The sequence below is a fragment of the Anopheles bellator genome, chromosome 2 (assembly GCF_943735745.2).
Source record: "Anopheles bellator chromosome 2, idAnoBellAS_SP24_06.2, whole genome shotgun sequence".
Classification (NCBI taxonomy): Eukaryota; Metazoa; Arthropoda; class Insecta; order Diptera; family Culicidae; genus Anopheles; species Anopheles bellator.
In genome coordinates this window covers 3,753,549-3,773,783 of record NC_071286.1, presented here as the reverse complement: position 1 = coordinate 3,773,783, position 20,235 = coordinate 3,753,549, and the positions used below count along the sequence as shown (strand labels likewise).

At 49.1% G+C, this 20,235-nt stretch overlaps 1 protein-coding gene across 1 annotated transcript in view; it reads right to left on the bottom strand.

Annotated features, from left to right (window-relative positions):
• LOC131211984 (atrial natriuretic peptide receptor 1) overlaps positions 1–18,023 on the bottom strand; it is a 25,919-nt gene extending 7,896 nt beyond the window's left edge. The window contains exons 1-11 of the mRNA XM_058205687.1: positions 17,462–18,023; positions 12,945–13,343; positions 11,149–11,175; positions 4,850–4,964; positions 3,908–4,052; positions 2,414–2,713; positions 2,214–2,349; positions 1,936–2,147; positions 1,362–1,863; positions 1,143–1,301; positions 52–226 (exon numbers count right to left, since the gene is read on the bottom strand). Coding sequence (XP_058061670.1) covers positions 52–226; positions 1,143–1,301; positions 1,362–1,863; positions 1,936–2,147; positions 2,214–2,349; positions 2,414–2,713; positions 3,908–4,052; positions 4,850–4,964; positions 11,149–11,175; positions 12,945–13,343; positions 17,462–18,023 — 2,732 coding nt within the window. The remainder of the gene's footprint in view (positions 1–51; positions 227–1,142; positions 1,302–1,361; positions 1,864–1,935; positions 2,148–2,213; positions 2,350–2,413; positions 2,714–3,907; positions 4,053–4,849; positions 4,965–11,148; positions 11,176–12,944; positions 13,344–17,461) is intronic.
• Positions 18,024–20,235: the final 2,212 nt, after the last annotated feature.

Below are 20,235 nucleotides of genomic sequence, written 5' to 3'. Positions count from 1 at the left end.
ATCGCAGGACGCGAAGGAAACGCTCGTGTGTATTGCAGCCCGTCCACTTACTTGTTAATTTTCCTGATGATGCTTTTCAGCGCCCCAAAGTCGGGCCGCTCCGCGGGATCCTCGGCCCAGCACTTGATCATAATGTTGTTGACGTCCTCGTACGACGATTCGTCCACCTGCGGACGGAACGGGGCCCCCAGCAGGCCGGGACCCTCTTTGACTAGTTTGATGATGTCTGCCGAGAAGGGGAGAGAAAGAAAGGCACACCCAAAATTCAGCTTCTGATTGATGGAACGTTTAACACGCATCCTGGTAGGCTGCGAAACACTCTCTCTCCATACAGCATTTTCGGGCAACACGACGGACGGGTGCTGCAAAATTGTTTGTGGACCAACCAACCAACAGAAACCGCCGCGCAGGGGGCCACAACATCCAGATGGAAAGCACGAAAAAGGGTGAAAAAACCGTAAGGATACAGCTGCGAGTGTTCGAAGGCAGCTCAACGGGGCGCCGCTCAACCCTCCCGCCGTCCGGTAGTCATCGCCGGCCACCGGTACAACCGATCGCCACCAGCAAATCACGGTACAAAATCTACGAAATTCCGCGCAAATCAGAGTTTTCCGAGTACCTGCAGCAGATACGACGGAAGCAAGCGACGCTTGAGGATGGAGACCAACGGAGAGCTTCGGCGAGCTTTCGAGCTCCCGAAACATCAACCGAGCAACCGTCGGGTGGAAGGTGCCTAACGTTCGACAAGCCGATCCTGGAGCGACCGCTGCTGCTGCGGCAGAACAGCGTGGTGGAGTACCGCACGAATGCGGAGCGCCATCCGTTCAAGGATGTCGTGTGCGAGTACCGGCGGAGGCGCCAAACGGTGACCACACCGAAGATGATCCGGCTCTACAAGGTCCCCATCATCCGGAGCTGGGAGCAAGCGATCGAGTACTCGCTGCGTGGAGTTTCGATTGCGGAAGGGCGCACAGGACCCAGGTGGGCCCAACCTCGATTGGGATGGTTGGAGAACTTGGAGCACGCCAACCGGAAGCATTCGGAAAGGGTGCCGTCGAAGCCGAGTGGCGAACCAGGTTTCCTCGCTTCCATCTGTTGCTGTCCGGTGTTTGGCTCAAGACGAAACGAACGCGGACACGTACCTTTGGGGGATTTCTCCTCGTCCGTGCCGAGGTAGAACGGACCCTGCCGTGACACGATCTCCTGGATGATGATGCCGAACGAGTAGACGTCCCCTTTCTGGCTGCTGGCCGTCGGATAGCGGGGATCCCGCAACAGTTCCGGTGCGGTCCAGAGGAGCTCTGTGAACAGGATAAGGGTCAGGATTCGTGTGTGCGTCACCCCGCGCCACGTGCACTCACTCTTCCAGTAGGCGTAACTCTCGATGTCGGAATCTTCGCCGCAGTTCCGCCGTAGCTGGTGCAGCCCAAAGTCGGTCACCTTCAGGACAAACCGTGAGTCTACGACACAGTTGGACGACTTCAGGGCACCGTGTGTATGCAGGTCGGTCGAGTGCAGGAACGCCATCCCCTTGCAGGCATCGTGCATGAGCGACAGCTTAAACATCCAGTCGAGTTTGATCGTCTCATTCTCCAGAATGTCCTGCAGTGAACCCTTCGGACAGTACTCGGTCAAGATGAACGGTTCGGCCGGGTGCGGATCTAGGCACGCCCCGTAGAACCGGACCAGGTGATCGTGCTGGAGGTCCTTCATGCGCTTGAACTCGAGCATCAGCGACCGGTTGAGGCTGATGTTGTGCACGTTGATCTTCTTGATCGCCACCTTGCAGCCCCGGTAAAACCCGAACTGGATGTAGATCTGCCGGTCACCCGGCAGCGAGTTGAGATCCTCGGAGTAGATCGTCTGAAAGGACGGCGGGACTATTGACCGTTGGTTTGGCAGGCCTCCCTGGGCTCCTCAAACACACACGCTTACCGCTTGGCTGCCGCGCCGTGCGATCGAGTGAAGGCTTCCGCGGTGCACTCGGCTCGGATTGCAGGACAACACATCGTTCGGGTTCACCTTCCACGTCATCGAGTTAATCTCCGCCTCCAGCTTGTAGTGCCGGTAGCCGAGGAACGACGCGACGCCCATAGCCACCACGCACACACCCAGCACCAGCGACAGGATGGCGTAGCCCGGGAGTGCTGTTAAGAGAACCAGGAGCATTAGATGCGCGACGAAAAACCAGGCGAGGGACCCAGCTTACGCACAGTTATCCGGACAGAGCGATCCATCGAAACCGCAGGTCGGCCGATCGGGCGGTGCCTTCGTGCGATCGCCGGCCCAGTGGATCGCCTTTCCCTCGACGAACTGCAGACCACCGCCGTAGTAGTAGTTGGCGACCACCTGCAACACCGCGGAAAGGCGCTTATTGGTGGCGTTCTGGAACTACCGGGAAAGGGATACTTACCTCGAAGAGGCCCGTTTCGGGGTTGAGATCGAGCAGCGAGTAGTTCGAGATCCGATCGCCGTTCGCGTCGATCGTCACGTTGCCGGTGATGCCCTTGAAGCTGCGGCCCCACATCAGCTGGGCCAGGTGCGTCCCGTTCAGGGGCTGCCGGAGGGCCTGCTGCTCACCCAGCTGGGCAATACTGTCGTTCAGGGCGTACGCGTACAACAGCACCGCATCGTAGAACGCCGTCACGAACGTGGACACCGGTTCATCCTCCGCGTACGTGTAGTTGTACTTCGTCCGGGTCAGCTCCTTCACCTACCGAGTGACCAGCGGAAGAGAAAAGTTTCTCATCGAGACGCGCGATAAGCTCATTTGCCGGCCGGCGGCGACCAACGGATTAAGGACCGCAAGAAGTTTCCACAGGACGATGTTGACAGGACGCACTATTATTAGTTCTGTCACGTCCGGGATTGGGGCCGGGATTGGATTGCGCTACTTTGGCGAAAGTGGCCACCGTGCGGGCGAGACCGTGGGGGTTGGAAAACCGATTGGAAAAGCGGATTTTAAACAGCTTCATTTCATCAAGCACCGAAGCACCGAAGCTCCGAACCGAACCAGCGGTTTGGAACCCCTTTCCAAGCATCACGTGGCCGTGGCGCTGGAAACTGTCGCTTGCTCGCTAGCGGAATACGCGATTAGGGTTGAGCAGTTTTTAACAAATTCCACTTTGCCGGATTTGTGTTCCGGCGCGAGGGAAGATCACTCGAATCGCTTACCTAAGGAAACGTTCAATAAAAAAATAAATCGTTTGTGGAAAAATTGGGTACAAGGTGTGTCCAAAATGTATCGCAACAAAAGTATTACAGTTTTTTTTCCACTGTAGGGCCGTGGTGCATCATGAGTATTGTTTGTGTGCGAATTTTTGGCCAAATGTAACACACTGATGATGCCACGGCCACAGTTTTTCCCAGATCTTGAAGCCTGTGACTTTTTTTTAAGGACGACGCTACGTTAAGATTTAGGAAATAAAAACCGGATGAGGATTGGAAAAAAAACGGATGGCACAATGATATCTGATGGGGATTACTTTGAAGCGGACAAAATAGATATTCATGAAAAAACAATGTTTGAAAAATAAACAAAAATTTGCGAACTTTTTTTTAACAGACCGCGTACTCTCGGTTATTAGCACTCTCGGCAGAACCCAGCAGTAATAACGCTTTTCTGTGTTTTTCGAAAGTCCCATCAAAGCCTAGGTCGGATTTATGGCCCCGTCCGAACGGTGCATCTCCAACCTGTGGGCTCGTTCCCGATTTATGACCCGAATTCTGGCGGAAAGTTTCAAAACTCCAAGAGGCATAGCAGCGGGGAAACTTCCGCAGTAATTTAACTGACTCTGCGATTCGGGGGGGTTTTTTGATGTTTTCGGGCGATTAAATTATGTGTGCGCAGCTGACCTCCGGTGGCTTCCGAAGACTGCTTATCAGTGAAACGGCCATTCTGTCTTACCTCCTGGGAGAACTGGCGATACTCGTCGTCCTCCGGTTCACGGGCCACCACCTGCAGCAGGGCGGTGAACGCTTCCTTCGCCTTCTGGTTCCGCTCGTCGGTGTCGTTCTTGGCGTACCAGGGCGGCTGCTTGGTCGCTGCCATGCTGTGGATCGGTCAGTAGTAAATTGCATTAGTCTATCTCTTGGACCCCTTGTCTCGCTCTCTATTTCTTGGATGCAACGTCCAAGTTGAGCGATGCAGAACGGTGGAGAGCAGATAGCATTATATTTAAATTAGAACCCTCCGAAAGACTGGCGTCCTCCGAATGGACCAGGACCCCCCCGGGAGGGGCCAAATTATTCCTTTCTTCAACCTGGCGTGCCTGGAGTCTTTGTTGGTTGATTCTTTAAGCAAATCATGGCATGCAAATTACCGGTCCGCTGGGAAGTTCAAAGTTCGTGCAACGATTTTGGAACTCGCACCTAGCGAAGATGTGCGGTGTGTTTGTTTGGACCGTAAAATGTTCCTTTTTAAATCGGCAAATATTCATTTCAAAATGGAATTGAATGGAAAGCAACGGATGGAATGAAAATAATCCCATAGTAAAAACAAAATACAAATGTTAGTGTTGTTTAAGATTTGATGTAACAGAAACTCCAACGTAAGCCGAAGGCTTCCAGGAGGAAAACTGCTGCACGTTTCATTATTCTATCTACATAATTAAAAGCCATTCGGTCGGTGATTGAATAAAATACAATTGAAAATTAGAAAACAAGAATCGGCAAACAAGAGTGAGCGCTTGGCAAAATCGTGAAACAAACACTTCAGAAAACTGACCGAAACAATCGAACAATCGCCACAGCGGAACCGGGCCCAAATAAACAAAACAAACGGCTAAGCAAACAGAGGCCACCGGTTCTAATAAGAGATCCCCCCCCACCACGCCATCATCGGTCTTACCTTCCGAATATTTCGACGTTGAAAAACACGTACTCGCCACTGTTGACCATATTGAGTTCGGCGGCCGCCAGCATGATTTCGCGGATCGTCGACGGGCTGGCACACATGATGACGACTGTGGAAGAGAAAAACGCCACGAAAAGCGCGTGGCAACGAAACGAAACGGAAATAAATAGTTGCTCAAATAGCGCACGGGTATGTACACAGCCCGGCCCGGCCCGGCCCGAGTTTAATATTCGGCTTCCAAGAAGGACCACAACAAGGTACCAGGATCACGATGGCGACATGATGGCGAGGTGGAGCATATTAAGTAAATTCCTGCCGGGGGGAGTCGTGGAAAACCACTACTTTCCAGCGACTTTCCGGGAAAACCGATACTAAAAATGAAGCGGAAAGCAACGGGCAACGGAGTGTAACGATTAGCGATGAATCTTGAGCGCAGAACTCCATTAGATGATAAGGAATTTCCGATATACGATAGTTCAGTGCAGAGGCGCTCCAAATATATCTCGCCTTGTGGTGGGAAAAACAACAGCCGACGTTCGATCGGAATTGGATGAACGAATTCCCCGGATGTCATACACATCGGAGGTGAAATGATGGCGCGAGATGTTATCGTTTGCGATATACGACGAACCGCGCGCCAAAAATAGTTTCGTCCTGCGAGCGCCAAAGTTGGCGATTCGCTTTGGGAGTTGCAATAACTGTGTTGCTCTGTATCAAACCCCTCTCAGCAAATCACGAACGAAACTTGTTCAATCACAGAATGGGTGGCCAACAAATTCTAAAACCCGCCCCGTGTGTGTTCCGCAAGCCAGCAACATTGTTTCAACTTCCATTAAAATGCGCGTGGAACCTCCCGAGATGGTGGTTTGTGGCATCTCCCTCCACTAGAGCAAAAAAGGACATCCTGGAGGGCCTACGTGGCGTGCTGGGACTGCGCACGTTATCACGTTTTGACCAGCAGAGCGGTGGAGAGTTTAACTTTTCCCAACATTTTCTTTTATTACCGGTCCAACGAGAGCAACATCACATTCCGACGCGCCGATAGAGCACGGCGCATTGCGCCGTCATTCCAAGGGTGGCCCCGCCAACAGCAGGGGCCCGATAGTTGTCCCCGGACCCCTGTCCGTCCGGGACGGGGAATCTTGTTTTTTCCCGATGCCCATCCAGAATTGCGCTGAGCGTGCTGAACAATAATACGCGTGCTGAAAAGTCCCGATCCTAACCCATTAAGTTATTGGGCTAAGAGTTACGCTAATTTTGTTATTTTGAAAAGTTAGTTAGATAGTTATTTAATGTTACACTGCTTCTTGATGGAAAAAAATATCGTTCAAGTGAAACTAATTGTGTGAAAAGACCTTTAAGGACTCAGATTCAACTCAGAATCAGCACTAAAACGATGGATTTCTGACTTCAAATAAAGGCGGTAACACCAGAAAACAATAAAAAAAGCCACAAAATCATTGTGAATGATTGTATAGATATCAAAATAACGTGTTGGCTTAATATTGCATGAGCATTTGACTGTGAAGAAGCTCTATTCCATCCATCACTCTGATTCATCACTTCACTCCGGAATCAAAACGAATCCGTCTTCTGAGTGGAGTGCAACTGGTGAACTTCGTCCATTGCGCCCGAAAGCTAAAAAATCGGTTGGAAAGGTTATGGGCTCCGTATTTTGGGATGTGCGTGGCGTAATATTCATCGACTATGTTGAGAAGGAAAATACCATCATCAGTGGAACAAAAAATGTTTCATCAAGACAACGCATTGCGTCACAAGTCGATAAAAAAAGTTATCTTTATTCGTCAGATTCGAGACTCCCTGCAACTAATGGTTCTTCGTAAGCCTAAACAAATGCTCATCAAGAGTTTATTGCTGAAACTGAGGCCTATTTAAAGGCAAAAGATAAATTGTCCTACAAACGCGCTGAAATGATTGCGTGACTCTTGAAGAAGATTACGTTGATGAATAAATCACCCTTTGAACAAAACGGGCCACGTTTTCCCCGCTTGGGCCCGGGATTTTGAAACCCCTGTGTTAACATACGCACATGCTGGACTAGTGAGTTGGTAACACGGTTTTCAAAACGGAAGCAGCATCGGCCGTCCGCGGGCCAAAAATGTGCTAATGTTGGTTTCCAGTTCGGAAATTTGTAGCAAGTTGCTGATGATGCTGGCAAATGCTTTTGCTAGTAAGAGTTGCTTGCATCCTAAAGCATCAACAAAACAAACGATGATATGCGAGAAATTTTGAAAGTTGCGCATATTTTATTGAATAATCGGGCCCTAGGAAGCAACGCGCTTCTGTGGCGCACTTTATCCGGAAAGGATGCGCCGTGACGGATGGATGACTAACGAGCAAGGATCCGCAAATAGTCACTCCACCGAAGAGGTCGGTGCGTGTTACTGATCTTTCGGACCACTCCAAATTTACCCATCAAACCACACGAATTAATAACCGTTCCAAGTGAATATCTTCGCTCAGCCGGAGTGGTTTATCGGACCGGACCACGCCAGACGATGGGGCGGCTCATCAGCCCCAAGATAGTGTCTTTCCCTTTGGCCAAGGACGCGATGGTAACCTCCTTGCATGGATCCTGCTTTTCTTTTTTTTTTTGGTGCTCGACCAAATCCTAGACAATCCGCCCTCGAAAGTTGTTGTTTTCCCGCCTTTTGTTATCTCACGGAAAGCTTAACACTCGCGAGGCCACCATCCAGCCTTAAGGTGAACCGGATGAGCTGGGCCGGCGCGCACATTTGTTAGCTTAGGGGGATTATGCTATGCCGGCTGCGGCCGGCCACCGCTCGGTATCATATCGTTTTCAGCTCCATCAACCCCTAAATACACTGAAATGATGGGGGGCGCTGCTGTGTTTTATTCTCCACACGGACACGGACTTTTGGGGTTAGCCCTGCTCCTGGTCGGAGAGATCACGCGGCACCAGAAAAGAAATGATGCATAACAAAACGCAGGAAAACAATGCTTCCCAATGCGAAGGCGCTCGCGCGAGAAGTCAGCGTGTCACGTTCGCCCTAACCCTTTGGTAGAGTCCTTTCATTGAAAACACAAAAGTCTATTGTTGTCGGTAACTCCAAAGGATATGCTGCAGAAATGTGTAACTAACGGAGCTAACATACGGTGAAACGTAAATAAAGCACAGGTCTACCAGCAGATTTTGAGTTCGGGAAAATAAGAAAGAACAACAACCCGACCCGACTAACTCACAGCCTAGTGGTGCATGCTTCAGCATCGTTCAGCATCGAAGCATCCTGGCATCCATAGTAGTCCATGGATGCACTTTGACAAGTTTTCGCCGACCAGACACACGCCAGAGTCACGCCGCCGGTGCTGAGTGGTGCTCACAGGAACGGAACAACTTTCGTCGAGTGGCGGATTCTTCGACTATTTGATTATGGTGTGGCGCGCTGCAGCAGCTACACGCCGACGCCACGTTCGTCTGAGAGAATGCCGGAACATCGAACAATAAATATTCACAATGTGAGTATGCACTACCGAAAAGAGAAGTGAGTGAAGCGAACGTGCACCATGCAAGGGGACGCTTGCATGTCCTGCACACATCACACGTACGCTGCACGACGTCAGGGAGCGTGCCTGTAAAACCGTAAATGTTAAAGGGTTAGACTTTGGAAGGTGAAAAAAAAGATACGAAATCGATTCAATGAAAATCAATATAACAAAAGTGGTAGTGTCGTCGTGAACGTTAACATCAGGGCTGTAACAACAGCGAGCCCAACCCCAGGGCTCTTCGATTGGCCCGTGGGAAATTCGATCAATGTTCGATGGCTCCCCGGCGATAGCTCTCAATCAACGCCAGCCCTGATCCGTGCTGCTGATAGTGGTAAGTATTCAATTTTCTCGCGGAAATTTAAAATAACCGTTACAAGAATTCTCAGGAGTCCCAAAAACCCTAACGGTTTGCCTAATGTCGGATACTTTGACCTTAAATTAATCGTGCTCAAGGCGCGAATAACCGTATCGAATTCAACAGCTGGCCACGCAAGTTGTTTGTTTGCGCAATTCGTTATCGTTCTATCCAATTTCTTGTTCCGGTTAAATGGCGCCGGGCGTCTATTTCTGTACGCAACCCCAAAAAACTCGTCCCTGGAAAAAAGGGTCTCCTTGGGCGCCCAGAATGAAAACTTTTGGTGTCATCTTTCGTTCGTGGGTGTTTGCTGCGTTGCGCGCTGCTATTGTTGTGCCATTATTCATTGTTTTTAACGAAAACTGTCACTCCAACCCGGTTCTCCCGACATTTCTGGAGGAAGACTGCCCCACTTTTGGGCTTTGCTAAACGAAATATCTGTCAGATGCCATCAAATTCAGTGAACAAAAACGCCGGAAGTGGTCGGAAGTGTGAGGTTATGGCACGCAATGTGTTGGAATAATATTTAAAGCTTTATGATTTTAACACCACTCCACTGTGCAGGCTTGTTAAAAGGCCACTTCCGGATTGAATTAGTGGCGAGACACTAGATTTAATTAAAACCATTATGAAAGCCGTTACACAATATTACGACCCCACCATGATGGCCACGACGTGCCAGACTTGGCCGCCCCGATGTAAAGATGTCTTCGCCTTTGAACACCAAGTAATGAACGTCTCACCCTCTGCTACTTTATAAGTGCTGCTGGTCGGCCTGCTGGGGCCCAATGAAGTAACGTACAGACAGGCAGGACGACGCCAAGGATGCACCAACCCGTTCCCAGGAGACCAGAAACACGCATGCCGAAGCGCTGTAAATGCCGTTGCCTTTTGATGTAAAACTTCTGGACGAAGCTGCACGTGAGAAGAATAGTGGCCGGGTTTTTGCCTCGTAGGCCAAGACGTGGCCCCAGCCCCATATGTGACATTTTCCGGTTGGGCCAACTTTTATGTCACTTCTTCTGGGGGGTAAGTGAAAGAAAGCTCCCATCATGGAATTCACCTGTTCCCGGAAGCTCGCCAGCTTCGCAACGGCGACAGTTGCGATCGATATGCCGTGATTACAATGGCATCGTGAAGCGCTCTAAGAAATCCGATTTTGCGTTTTTATCTCCAGGTTTGCATGCTGCAAGGCTAGTAGTTGTCTGGATCTGGCCCAGCGGCTCCCATCTGACAATGGAGCCGTTTTTTTATGTTGCGAGAAAAATGTTCCGTCTCTGGCCCTTCTTCGACTCCGACTTTTGTGTGGCTTATCGCTGTGGCACAGGACTTGCCGGGATTCGCGCGGCCAGAAATGTCAAACGAAACGTAGTAATAATGAGGCGCGCAACCCGGACGACGCACTAAGAAAGTAGCTGGGAAAGGAGTAAGACATTTTGTGGATAAAAACGCGACGTGGAAATCATATTGCTCGCCGCTCGTTGGGCGCAGTTATTTTTGCTTCTTCTGGTGGCCACCTCGGGCGATGGGCCGAAGAAAAGAAGAGTTTCTTAGTCCCGGCGGGCGGCTTTAGAAAGCAACCAACGATGAAATGATTTCGTTCATTCATTAGGAAGTAACGGTTGCTCTCTTGGGGCAGAGGGGCACGTCGGATTGCTGTCCAGCTGTCCGGAAGGATCTTCGGCCACCACCAGAGTGGTTTTAAATATGCACTCAAACTTTTTAATTATTATTTTCAGTGCACTGGGCGATTGGATGCCGAGAAACTCGCAATAATTTGCTTGTAAACAAATTCATTCAGAGCAAGTTGTCCAAGTCGGGAAAGAATGGTCCTTTCCCCGGGAATGGTATGTAAGACATCGGGAGCAGCTCAGAACCCGCTCAAACGATGGAACTTTACTAGCATTGGATTAAAACTATTTACAGACGCGGCGTGACACTAGACTACATTGATGCTACGGATGAAATAATTTCACTTACTCAAGACAGAAGGCGATTAAAAAGTTTTCCATGCTACAGTGCGCCCTTTACCAGTGAGGGCTAAGGAACGAGTAAGTTTTGTTGAGGAATGCATAAGGAGTAGGACTTAGAGAAGAAGACGGCAAGTGCACGACAAATTTACTGAGAAATACTAAAAGCTATCAAACTACCGATACAAAGTAGAACATCATAGTTTGGTATGAAAAACTAGGAGGGTGTAACAATGATCTACACGATTTAACTAAACAGTAACGAACGGTAGAGGAAGCTATAAGGGCCAATAAAATAATAGTTGAAATCTAATTCTACAGTATTGACCCAGCAATGTAATGGGTCTCTATTTAATTTAGATAAAGAACCCAAAATGTTTAGGTCTACACTAAGTAAAAATTTGTAAGATCAGGCTATTAAAAATGAAAAAGTAACGCACCTACCAACCACCGGCGATGGAAATGTTCTGCGTGTGAAAGGGATTGAGCACATGAGCGAGTTGAAATGAGAGAAATGGAATTGAATGATAGAATCAGTGCCCAAATCAATGGAGTCAATAAATGGAGGCAGGGTTTTTGGGTTGGTTTGGTTTTTGAGCCCAATTCAAGGATCCATGGAAAAGAGTTACACAAAAGCACTAGCGACAGAGACAGAGAGAAAAAGAGCGAATTAAGTCAGAAAATCATACACCGGACACTTCGCAGAACCCGTGCAGACATCCTAGGAAATTGTATTGTGGCAGTTCCCTGGCAACGGATTTTTTGTTCCGTAGGGTTCTTCCAAATATTAAAAGGACCACAATCCCCGACCGAGAGCCGATGAAACTGTCAATCGGTGAGTGAAAGGATACGGGGGGAAAAAAAAGGATCATCGTCGTACGGGTTCCGGCTGAGGCTGATACGTGACGGATAGGCACGTGGCGCTGGCGGAGCTATCGTTTTTATTCATTTTTATTATCCCACATCCGGACCGGAACCGGCCGTCGGCCGCAGAATAAACTCACTCCGTATGTATTAATCCACAAACCGAAAGCGGCTTTACGTGTCGATTATATTCAAACTTATCGGTATGAAGCGTATTTCTTTCTCTTGATGAATTGAGAGCCAAACGGATTAACTCCGCGCTCTTGATGGCGTCGATATCGCAAATAAAAGACTGTTGATGGGGATCAGCCGCACACTGAATGGTGGCAATACAAATTGGAACTTAAATTCAAATTATGAAAAGAAAGCTGGAGAGGGTTTAATTCCCGGAGGCAGCTTCGCTCGATGAAGCCAGCAAGTGTGACGCGACCCGAGTGCGAATCTGGGCCCTCGAGCGATTGCCCACTTTTTCTGGGCACCCATCTCGGATTGGGTGGGGGACAAATAATAGGAGTTCGTTTGGACTTGGCACGTACATCCTTCCAATCCGGAGGATTTCATTGGCAGAGTATCCTTTCTGGCTGGCAAAGGTCTCTTTACTTTGACTGGCATTAAAACTTGAATCGACGACGACGAAGTACGTGATCCAGACCGAACGGAGAGAGACAGATTGGTTGTCGGATTTTGAAGGAAAGGATGATTTAAGTGGCATTATTAAGAGATTGTGGGTTTTTTTAGACATTTCGACTCCGTGTTGGTGTTGATTTAACGAGTCTTTGACAGGAGACAGTTTACAGTCTCCGAACGTTGGCTTCCCGTGGGAGACCATTTTTAGCCCGGCTCGGCAACAGTTCAATCGACTGGTCCCCGGGATAGCCGCACGGGTTTTGGCACATGTCGAACCCCGGGTGCGTTCATCATCGTTTGGCATATTTTCAGAAGAAGTTCCCGAGGTCCGAACCGCATCCGAACCGCATAAGAAACTAGTTCCACACACCTTCTTTTGCCCAACAATCTCCACGCGGGAGAGGAGACCAGTCACTAGTTGGTCCAATTTTAAAAATAGACTCAACCCAAGCAGAATACGCGAAGGACAAAGGACCGCCCTGCGGTGGTGGTCTTGACAGGGGTGTGTAAAAATAGCATCAAGTCACGATCGAACTCCATAGGAATGGAGCTCACCTCAGCCTTGTAGTGCCTGACCTTCCCCAATGCTGCTTTATTGCACTCGTTTTTCGGGGGCCACTCCCGTACCGTTGATCGGTAATAATTTAACGACCTTGACTACCTTGTGACGTGAGTTGTCCGTTCCCAGAAATCCGCCGATTGGAAAAGGGATACACTGCTCGCTCGCCTCGCCCGCATTACTTACTTCTGGCCCGCCGCTCGATCTGGCGCAGCAGCCGCAGGTAGTCCGCGTACTTGGCCGTCTCCTCGTCGAAGGTGCCGGACGACGTCTCGTTGCCACCGATCGCCCGGTTGATCGACGTGATCGCCATCGAGCAGTCGGTGAAGCCGCGGCCGGACTTCTCGTCGTGCTCGTGGTACAGGTATGCCTGGATCGTCCAGTTGTAGTGCCGGTGGAGCTCGCGCATCATCAGCCCGAACGCGTGGTAGTTGCCGGTCATCCGCGTCAGCGTCCGGTAGTTGGGCACTTTCAGCGAGAACGCCTCCGTCAGCCCGCCGGACGTGATCACCGGAATGCCCCAGACGGCCGAGTAGCGGGCGATGGGCGCGATCACGTAGTCGCAGATGGGGCCAAAAAATACATCTACGATTATGGAACACGGAGCGCGATGTCAGACGCCGACAGGGTCCATCATCTCGTTTGCGGCGTCGTCACAGGAATCAAATCAAACTACTTCGAGGCGGCGCGCGTGTGTGGTTCGCGTGGACTTTATCGTGTAACTTATCTCACAGCAATGGCTCTCTTTCCCCGACCCGACTCGCCTCCCTTTATCGGATGCCTTTCAGCCCAAGGTATGCACCATAAATTAAGTGCCCATTACGAAACGGGAAGGTTCGTGTTCTTACCAACCCTTACCCTGTGGCCCGCAAACGGCTCTTCCCGTGGTGAAAGTTGTAGAGAAAGTGAAAGAGAATTAAGCAAAAACCAAAACTCCCAAAATATTCGCCAAGGTACGGTGTGTGGAGTAATGAGATTGAAAAATGGTGTCCCTGTCCGATCGACCGGGTATAGGCATTCGAAAGGACATCTCGCGTCAAATGGCCCGCGGTACACTTACTGGCGCGTGTTTGCCTTTTCGGGACAGGCTCCCGGCCTCGTTGGGCAGTTTGGCGTGGACCAAATTCCACGTACAGCGTTTCAGATATGCTCCTCCCGGTAGTCCCGACGGTAGGATCCTCTTACTGTCTTACCGTGCGCGGTTGTGCGGATGTGGATCTAAAAGGGGGGAACCAACATACGTAATCGGGGTGCACATAAATCTGCCCTAACTGTCCATTATCTGAATCTGTAGGAGCAGCATTGAGGTGAAAGTGAAACTGTTGAAAGATTGTTGAAAACCTTCCATAAACAACTGAGTACAGTACTAACAGAGTGCAGTAACGTGCAATTGGGTATGGTTAGCCGGTTATGTGCGGTCCAGTGTAGGACCTTCGATTTGTGGTCAAGCACGAGACGCTCAACGCTCACGTGAGTACGGCGGCTATGTTTCGACATCCATTAGCTTGTTCAACATAAAGAGTTTGCTCGATAAAGGACTGTTTCTTTTTTATAAATTTAAAATTTGCGGTAATGCTCATGATCTAACCAAATTTTGCTATATAGGATGATGCATCAAGGGTTTGGATTCCTCTTTCCATACCGGACACACGAATACTGTTTGGTCTACTAACTACAGGGTGTCCAATTCAAGGTCCTATTTTTCATTCGGTTATAAAAAAACGGATAAATATTTTTCGATGGTTGAACATTTATTCGAAACGTTCATTCATGAGATTTATGTATAACATACAATTTTGGTTGCAGAAAATTGGGAAAAATGAAAAACATATTTCCAAACTCAAACTGTACGAAATGTCTCATACTAATCAGAAACTAATACTACTCAGAAAACCCACACGTCGTGCAAGATAAGCTGCCTGTGTCCTTCGGCAGGGATTGGATATTTCGGTTTTCTCACACGCGTTACTCACCGGTCACCGGACAAGCAAAAACTGGCTGGCGCCTTGTTTGCTTGAAATTAATCGCAAACAAATTTACATATCTCTCGCGTTATCTGGCCGCCGCGATGCCTTAACCGGTCGGCCTGCCAGTCGGTTGGTCACACTAAAGATGACCCAAACACCGAACATGAAATAGATCCGGAAGAAAGTAAAAGCGACTACACCAGCCGGCGCGGCATGGGAATTCGGGAATTCGAGAGGCATCTTGACCGTCCTTACTCTAAACAAGGGTCGCCGACAACGGTGTGGCATATTTAAACTCTCGCGTTAACGGTTATTGTCGTGCGGCACTCGCTAATTAAATACCGGACAAAGTTCCCACTCAAACCAAGCAATGGTCGGTTGGTTGTAACTGAAACAACAAGGGGGTGCCCTCCCATAGAGCGCATTCGAAAGTCGCGGTGGAGGGCCCACAATGTTCTGTTCCGAAGTGGACAATCGAACCCCGGGGATCGTTATTTCCTTGCAGGTGGAATTATGTTTGCTGGCGTGACATACACCATGGTGGCCTTCCGTCGTCGGGGTTAACCTTCCCCGAGCACCGTCTTCGTCGTCTTGCCTTCGCTTGTCACACCTTTCACTTTCGCCATCGTTAAGAAGACAACCTGTTGCGCGTGCTCCTTCCAGTGCAGCCTGCAACAAACTAGCTGGCTGGGCTGTATCGTTTTGGCTTCTTAACTCGTTCGACCACGGAGCAAGGAATGCCGGTCACCCGGACGGAGGTTCCGCTCTGGTGGCAAAGGAGCGATGAAATCGAATATGTTTTGGTACGCATCCAACACGACGACGGGCATCGGAAAGTGAGTGGGGTTTGCTTGCCATAGTTTTACATTCTTGGGTATAAATAAACCCCGCGAGGGAGTGTAGCTAACCGACCCCGTGCCAGGTTCTGGGCGTGAGAAACGTGCCGTGGCAAAACGGAGCTCCCAGAGAGGCGGTGGGATTTCGGACGGGAACGGATCGAACCGACCTCGGTTAACGATGAGCCGCGGCCAACCGGCAAGCGTTCGCGTAGATCTAGGTCTGTTAGAGTGGAGAAATTCACGTTTACGATCTCCACACTGTCCCATAAATATTGGCACTTCGAATACCATATTCTTCATTTGTGTAAAACGGAAATAGAATCTTTGCTAGAAGTTCAATCGGAGATTCGATTGAGACAGACTGATTGATCGTGCGTACGGCGTGCGAATACTCGGAGAATCATCGATCGATCGATCCTTTCAGAGAAAAAGGAATCGTGGGCATTAATTTTGGTGCCCACATTTTGCATGATCGTTATCAGCGTCTACGCCACTGGCGATATGGGTAGGTCGCGATGCGAAACAGAAACTAGTATATACGGTGTGAGAGACGTAATTTGTGTTTTCGGCACACAAGCTGAAATGTAAATTAGTCAATCATCCCACCTGCAATATCGGCAACGGCAATGAAAACTAACCAGCCGAACCTGATGAAGGCGGGGACTGATAGTTGATCCTCAACGGTTCCTAGAAGTGCCGTGGAAAGTGGAACACTGAGCACTCCGTAAAAGCGCGTGTCGATGAAAATACATCGCAAAAGATCGGGTTTGTGGCATTAACAGCCTAATATGGAACTTGAACCTGGGCGACAGTGGGCGAAAACGATAAACATCACTAGGCGAGTTGGCGGCGCGAGGAACTATCATCTCTTGATGATCATCTCTTGATGAATGTTGTGGCAACCAACCTGATGATTTATTCGAAGCAGAAGAAAATCCAATTGAAATGAAATTAGAGAATGAAGATGTCGATGAACAGAATAACAGGCAAACAAAGCCTTCAGAATTGATCTGTTAGGATCGAGAAGATCCTGACAGAGACAACCAACTCGGGGATTAATGATTCGGCATCAGAATCAATGCGAAACGCAATTGCTCCCATCGATCCCGGCAAACGCCTCAAAGTTGGCCGAAAACGTAAAAACGATCAAGAAAAAACGCAACAGCGGTTGCCCTCGTATAAACTTCGGAGTCATCAACGAGTTAACAACGACATAAATCGAAGAAAAAGAAATTATAACGTTAAATTTAACTGTTCCATCAACTGTGCAAGTTTAACCCTTCATGTTAACTCTTTTGTCTTAGATCGAAGTCGCACGTTTGATTGTTTTTATTTTTCCACTTGATTTCTCCGTTGCTATTATGGTAATAATAAAAACTTGAAATCGATATGAATATGTAGAACTAGCTGTTCCCGGCGGGCGTCACCTCATCTTATCCTCAATTCTTGATTATCCGGCGTTTCAGACGATCGGGCTTGCCGGTGAAGTACCCGATCGACTTCCCTTCCCGCTTCCCGTTGGATACATGACAAAACTCGCACCAGCTGAATTTGGCCCAAATTGCTTGAAAATTATCCGAATTTTGCTGAAATTAACCCAGATTTTATATGGGAGACCCCCTTTTTTAGGTCGATCGATAGGTCAATCCTAATCTATCAGTCCATATTTATACTGTCTCCCATCTTGAACTCAACGTTAAACGATTCTGCTCTTCATGACGGGAGCTTTTTTCTCGCTCGTCATACCATTTTTTCTAGCAAACCATCAAGACCAGACCGGGACCAGTGGCCATAATTCGCTTCCGGTGACTCACACACGCACACAACGCACGGTTTGATTTGATTCCTTGGCGCACAGCACACATCCACAACCAACACTATCGGGGTGCATTTTCACCTGGTTTTCGCTTGAGAAAGATATCGAACGCTCCGAGGGCCCCGAAAGTGGACGAACACTGTGTGTCCCGGTGGTCGATTTCGATGCGAAAATTGGGCAGCAAGCCCCCGGGGGCGGTCACCGCGTTCTTCGCCATCTCGATCACCGGCAGCACCGTCGACAGGATACGCACGTCGCGCCGCTTGCTCGGCTGTTCCGGCAGCAGGATCGCAAACTTGACAAAGTTGCCCGCTCCGGTCACTCCGATGTCTCGGCCTCGGCTCTGTGCTGCAGCGGCCACCGACTGATCGGTCGCCACCCAGGATCGATCGCAGCCACCATCATCATCGTTGGTCCGGCCGCTGGCAGTGTTCCCCGGGGAACCTTCGGCGAGCCGCTGATGCCGGTAGCGGGTACTGTTGCGGGTCGCAGTGCCCTCGACAGACGCACCCACCACCGCCAGTGTCCGATTGCCAGGACGCGGAGCCGGGTTAGCCAGCCCGGGCCAGCAGAGGAGAAGAAACAGCGCACAGGACACCACGGCGGGGACGCGCCGCAAAACGTTCACCTCGTGGGCCGACATGCCGCGCGCTTATTTACAACAACCACCACACGGCTCACTGCACTTGGACTGTGGTCGGCGCATTTTTTGGCCACTCAACAACAGCAACAACACTCGCGGGACCGCCACTATCGTGCACCGTCAGCTCCGGCATCACGGAACGGCTGCGACACTAAACTAAACTAAACTTTGAACACAATCATCTGGCTCGGGCTCCGGATCTGGCGGTCGCTGCTGCTCGAGGAACGGTAAAAAAATGGCTCGATTAAATTTCATTCCGCTTCGTTCGCGACCGCGGATTGCGGATTGATTGTGAGCACTTTTTGTTGCTGCTGCACGCGACAGACAACCATCAATCAGGATCGAATGCACTGCCGGAAGCCGATTACTGTGAATGTGACGGGGCCGGGTGATGCAATATCGTGGCGGATTATTGTTTCTACTAGGCGCACAGAGACATAAATGCATCGTTCGTTCGTTTTCGAGACCAGTTCGTTTAAAAAGTACTCAACTATTTAATTGGCCATTTTACAACATGTAATCAAATACAGGACTTTAAAAAAACCCACCGTTCAGATGATCGCTTTCGGGGTGTATGGCCATAGTCGAACCTGATATGATAATTTTTCAATGACTTTTCAGTAAATTTTGGGTGTTACCTCGGCCCTAACTTGGCGAATGTTATTTATCAAATGCTCGAAAGCTGCAGACTTCAGTCAGCATAAACACAATTTTTCCAAAAGCCTCACAAGAAAGAGTCCAACAGGCACCTTTTCTGAATATAGTGGTCGCTTTTCAATCGATTGAGGGTTTTCAGTGCCCCAGATGCGGCAAATTTTATTTGTTTACGTAGTCGCCAAGGGAAAAATGTGCCTCGTCGGAGAAAAAAATTGTGGCTGAAAGTTAACGTTTTCGGTCTGTCGCTCAAGAACCCGTATTGAACCCCCGCAAGAATTGGCGTACTGTCTTCGTTGTCGACGGTCAGTAGGCTTCAATTGTTGTGTAGGCTAGCCTTTACACTGATGCGGGTGTAAATCCAGTTCCATGCAAAGTTCTAGATGACCCGTAAGAAAAGTTCATTTATTGACTACGTCGTGTTATCGACAAGTTTGGGCCTTCGGCCACACTTGCACTTGCATCGGCTATATTTTCAGCTGTGCTTACGTTAAGATATTTTTTTTCTTATGTATTATAGAGACTTTGAGCTGTATTAGCCTAGCATTCGGCTGTTGCGTTAAGATAACATACAGGCATCTGAATATCTAAACCTATACCCGTTTCTTCAAATTTTTGCACAATTTATTTCTAAAGTACAAAATGGATAGCCCTGTATAATTTTAAATCATTTTATCATTTTGAAATGTCTATTGCGGTTCGTTTATAAACAAAGAAAAGGCTGTGCTTCGTTTCCCTCATATCAAAAGATAATGAAGTCCTCAACATCAGTCAATTCACCCTAAAGTTGGCTAACGCATGAAGATATTTGGGGAGAAGAAAAGGAACAATTCTCGACCTGATGTTTAGTGATTTTTAGCAAACAAAGTGCAAACTTTTCGCTTCACCCAACGCATCGTTGGATTGCTCAGCCAACTATCATCACTTTGTGGCTACTTTGATCAGGTGTTTATCCGTTGCTTGATTGCTTTTAAAATCCCTCGCCGATCAGTTTAGCCGTGGCTTTTGGCAGATGGACTTTTTAGTCCGGTTTCACTTTCGTTGACCGCGACCGTTTTATAAATCTGCCACCCGCCTGGTGAGCTCCATGCTCTGGGGAGGTGAGTCCCTGGGGCCTGGCCACGCATAATTAACATCAGATTCGTTGGCCACTGTTTCGCTGATATCGCTTGAGGCTTTGGTTTCGATCGAGAGATTTGATTCCTGCCGGCTCATACGCGTGCGAAAACGAGGACACTCAGGCATACGTGGAGAGGTTTTCCTGGAAACGATAATTTTATTTGCCTTTATTTGCGTCAGACCTACATTAGTCGGTAGACCCGTGCTTAGTGCACAAAAACAGGCTAGCAAACTTGCAGCGCAACATTGCAGCTAAACCTGTACGCGATGTTTTATGGCACGTTTTGCACCCTCCCCGTTTATGCAACAAGCCAGCCCATAGGGGACCCCTGCGGCCGGACATTTTGTTCGGGGGGTCAGCTGGGGGTCGCTGCAACCACCACGCTGCGAATGGCTAATAAAATGCCGAAAAATCATCCGTCAGTCAGCGAGCGATCGA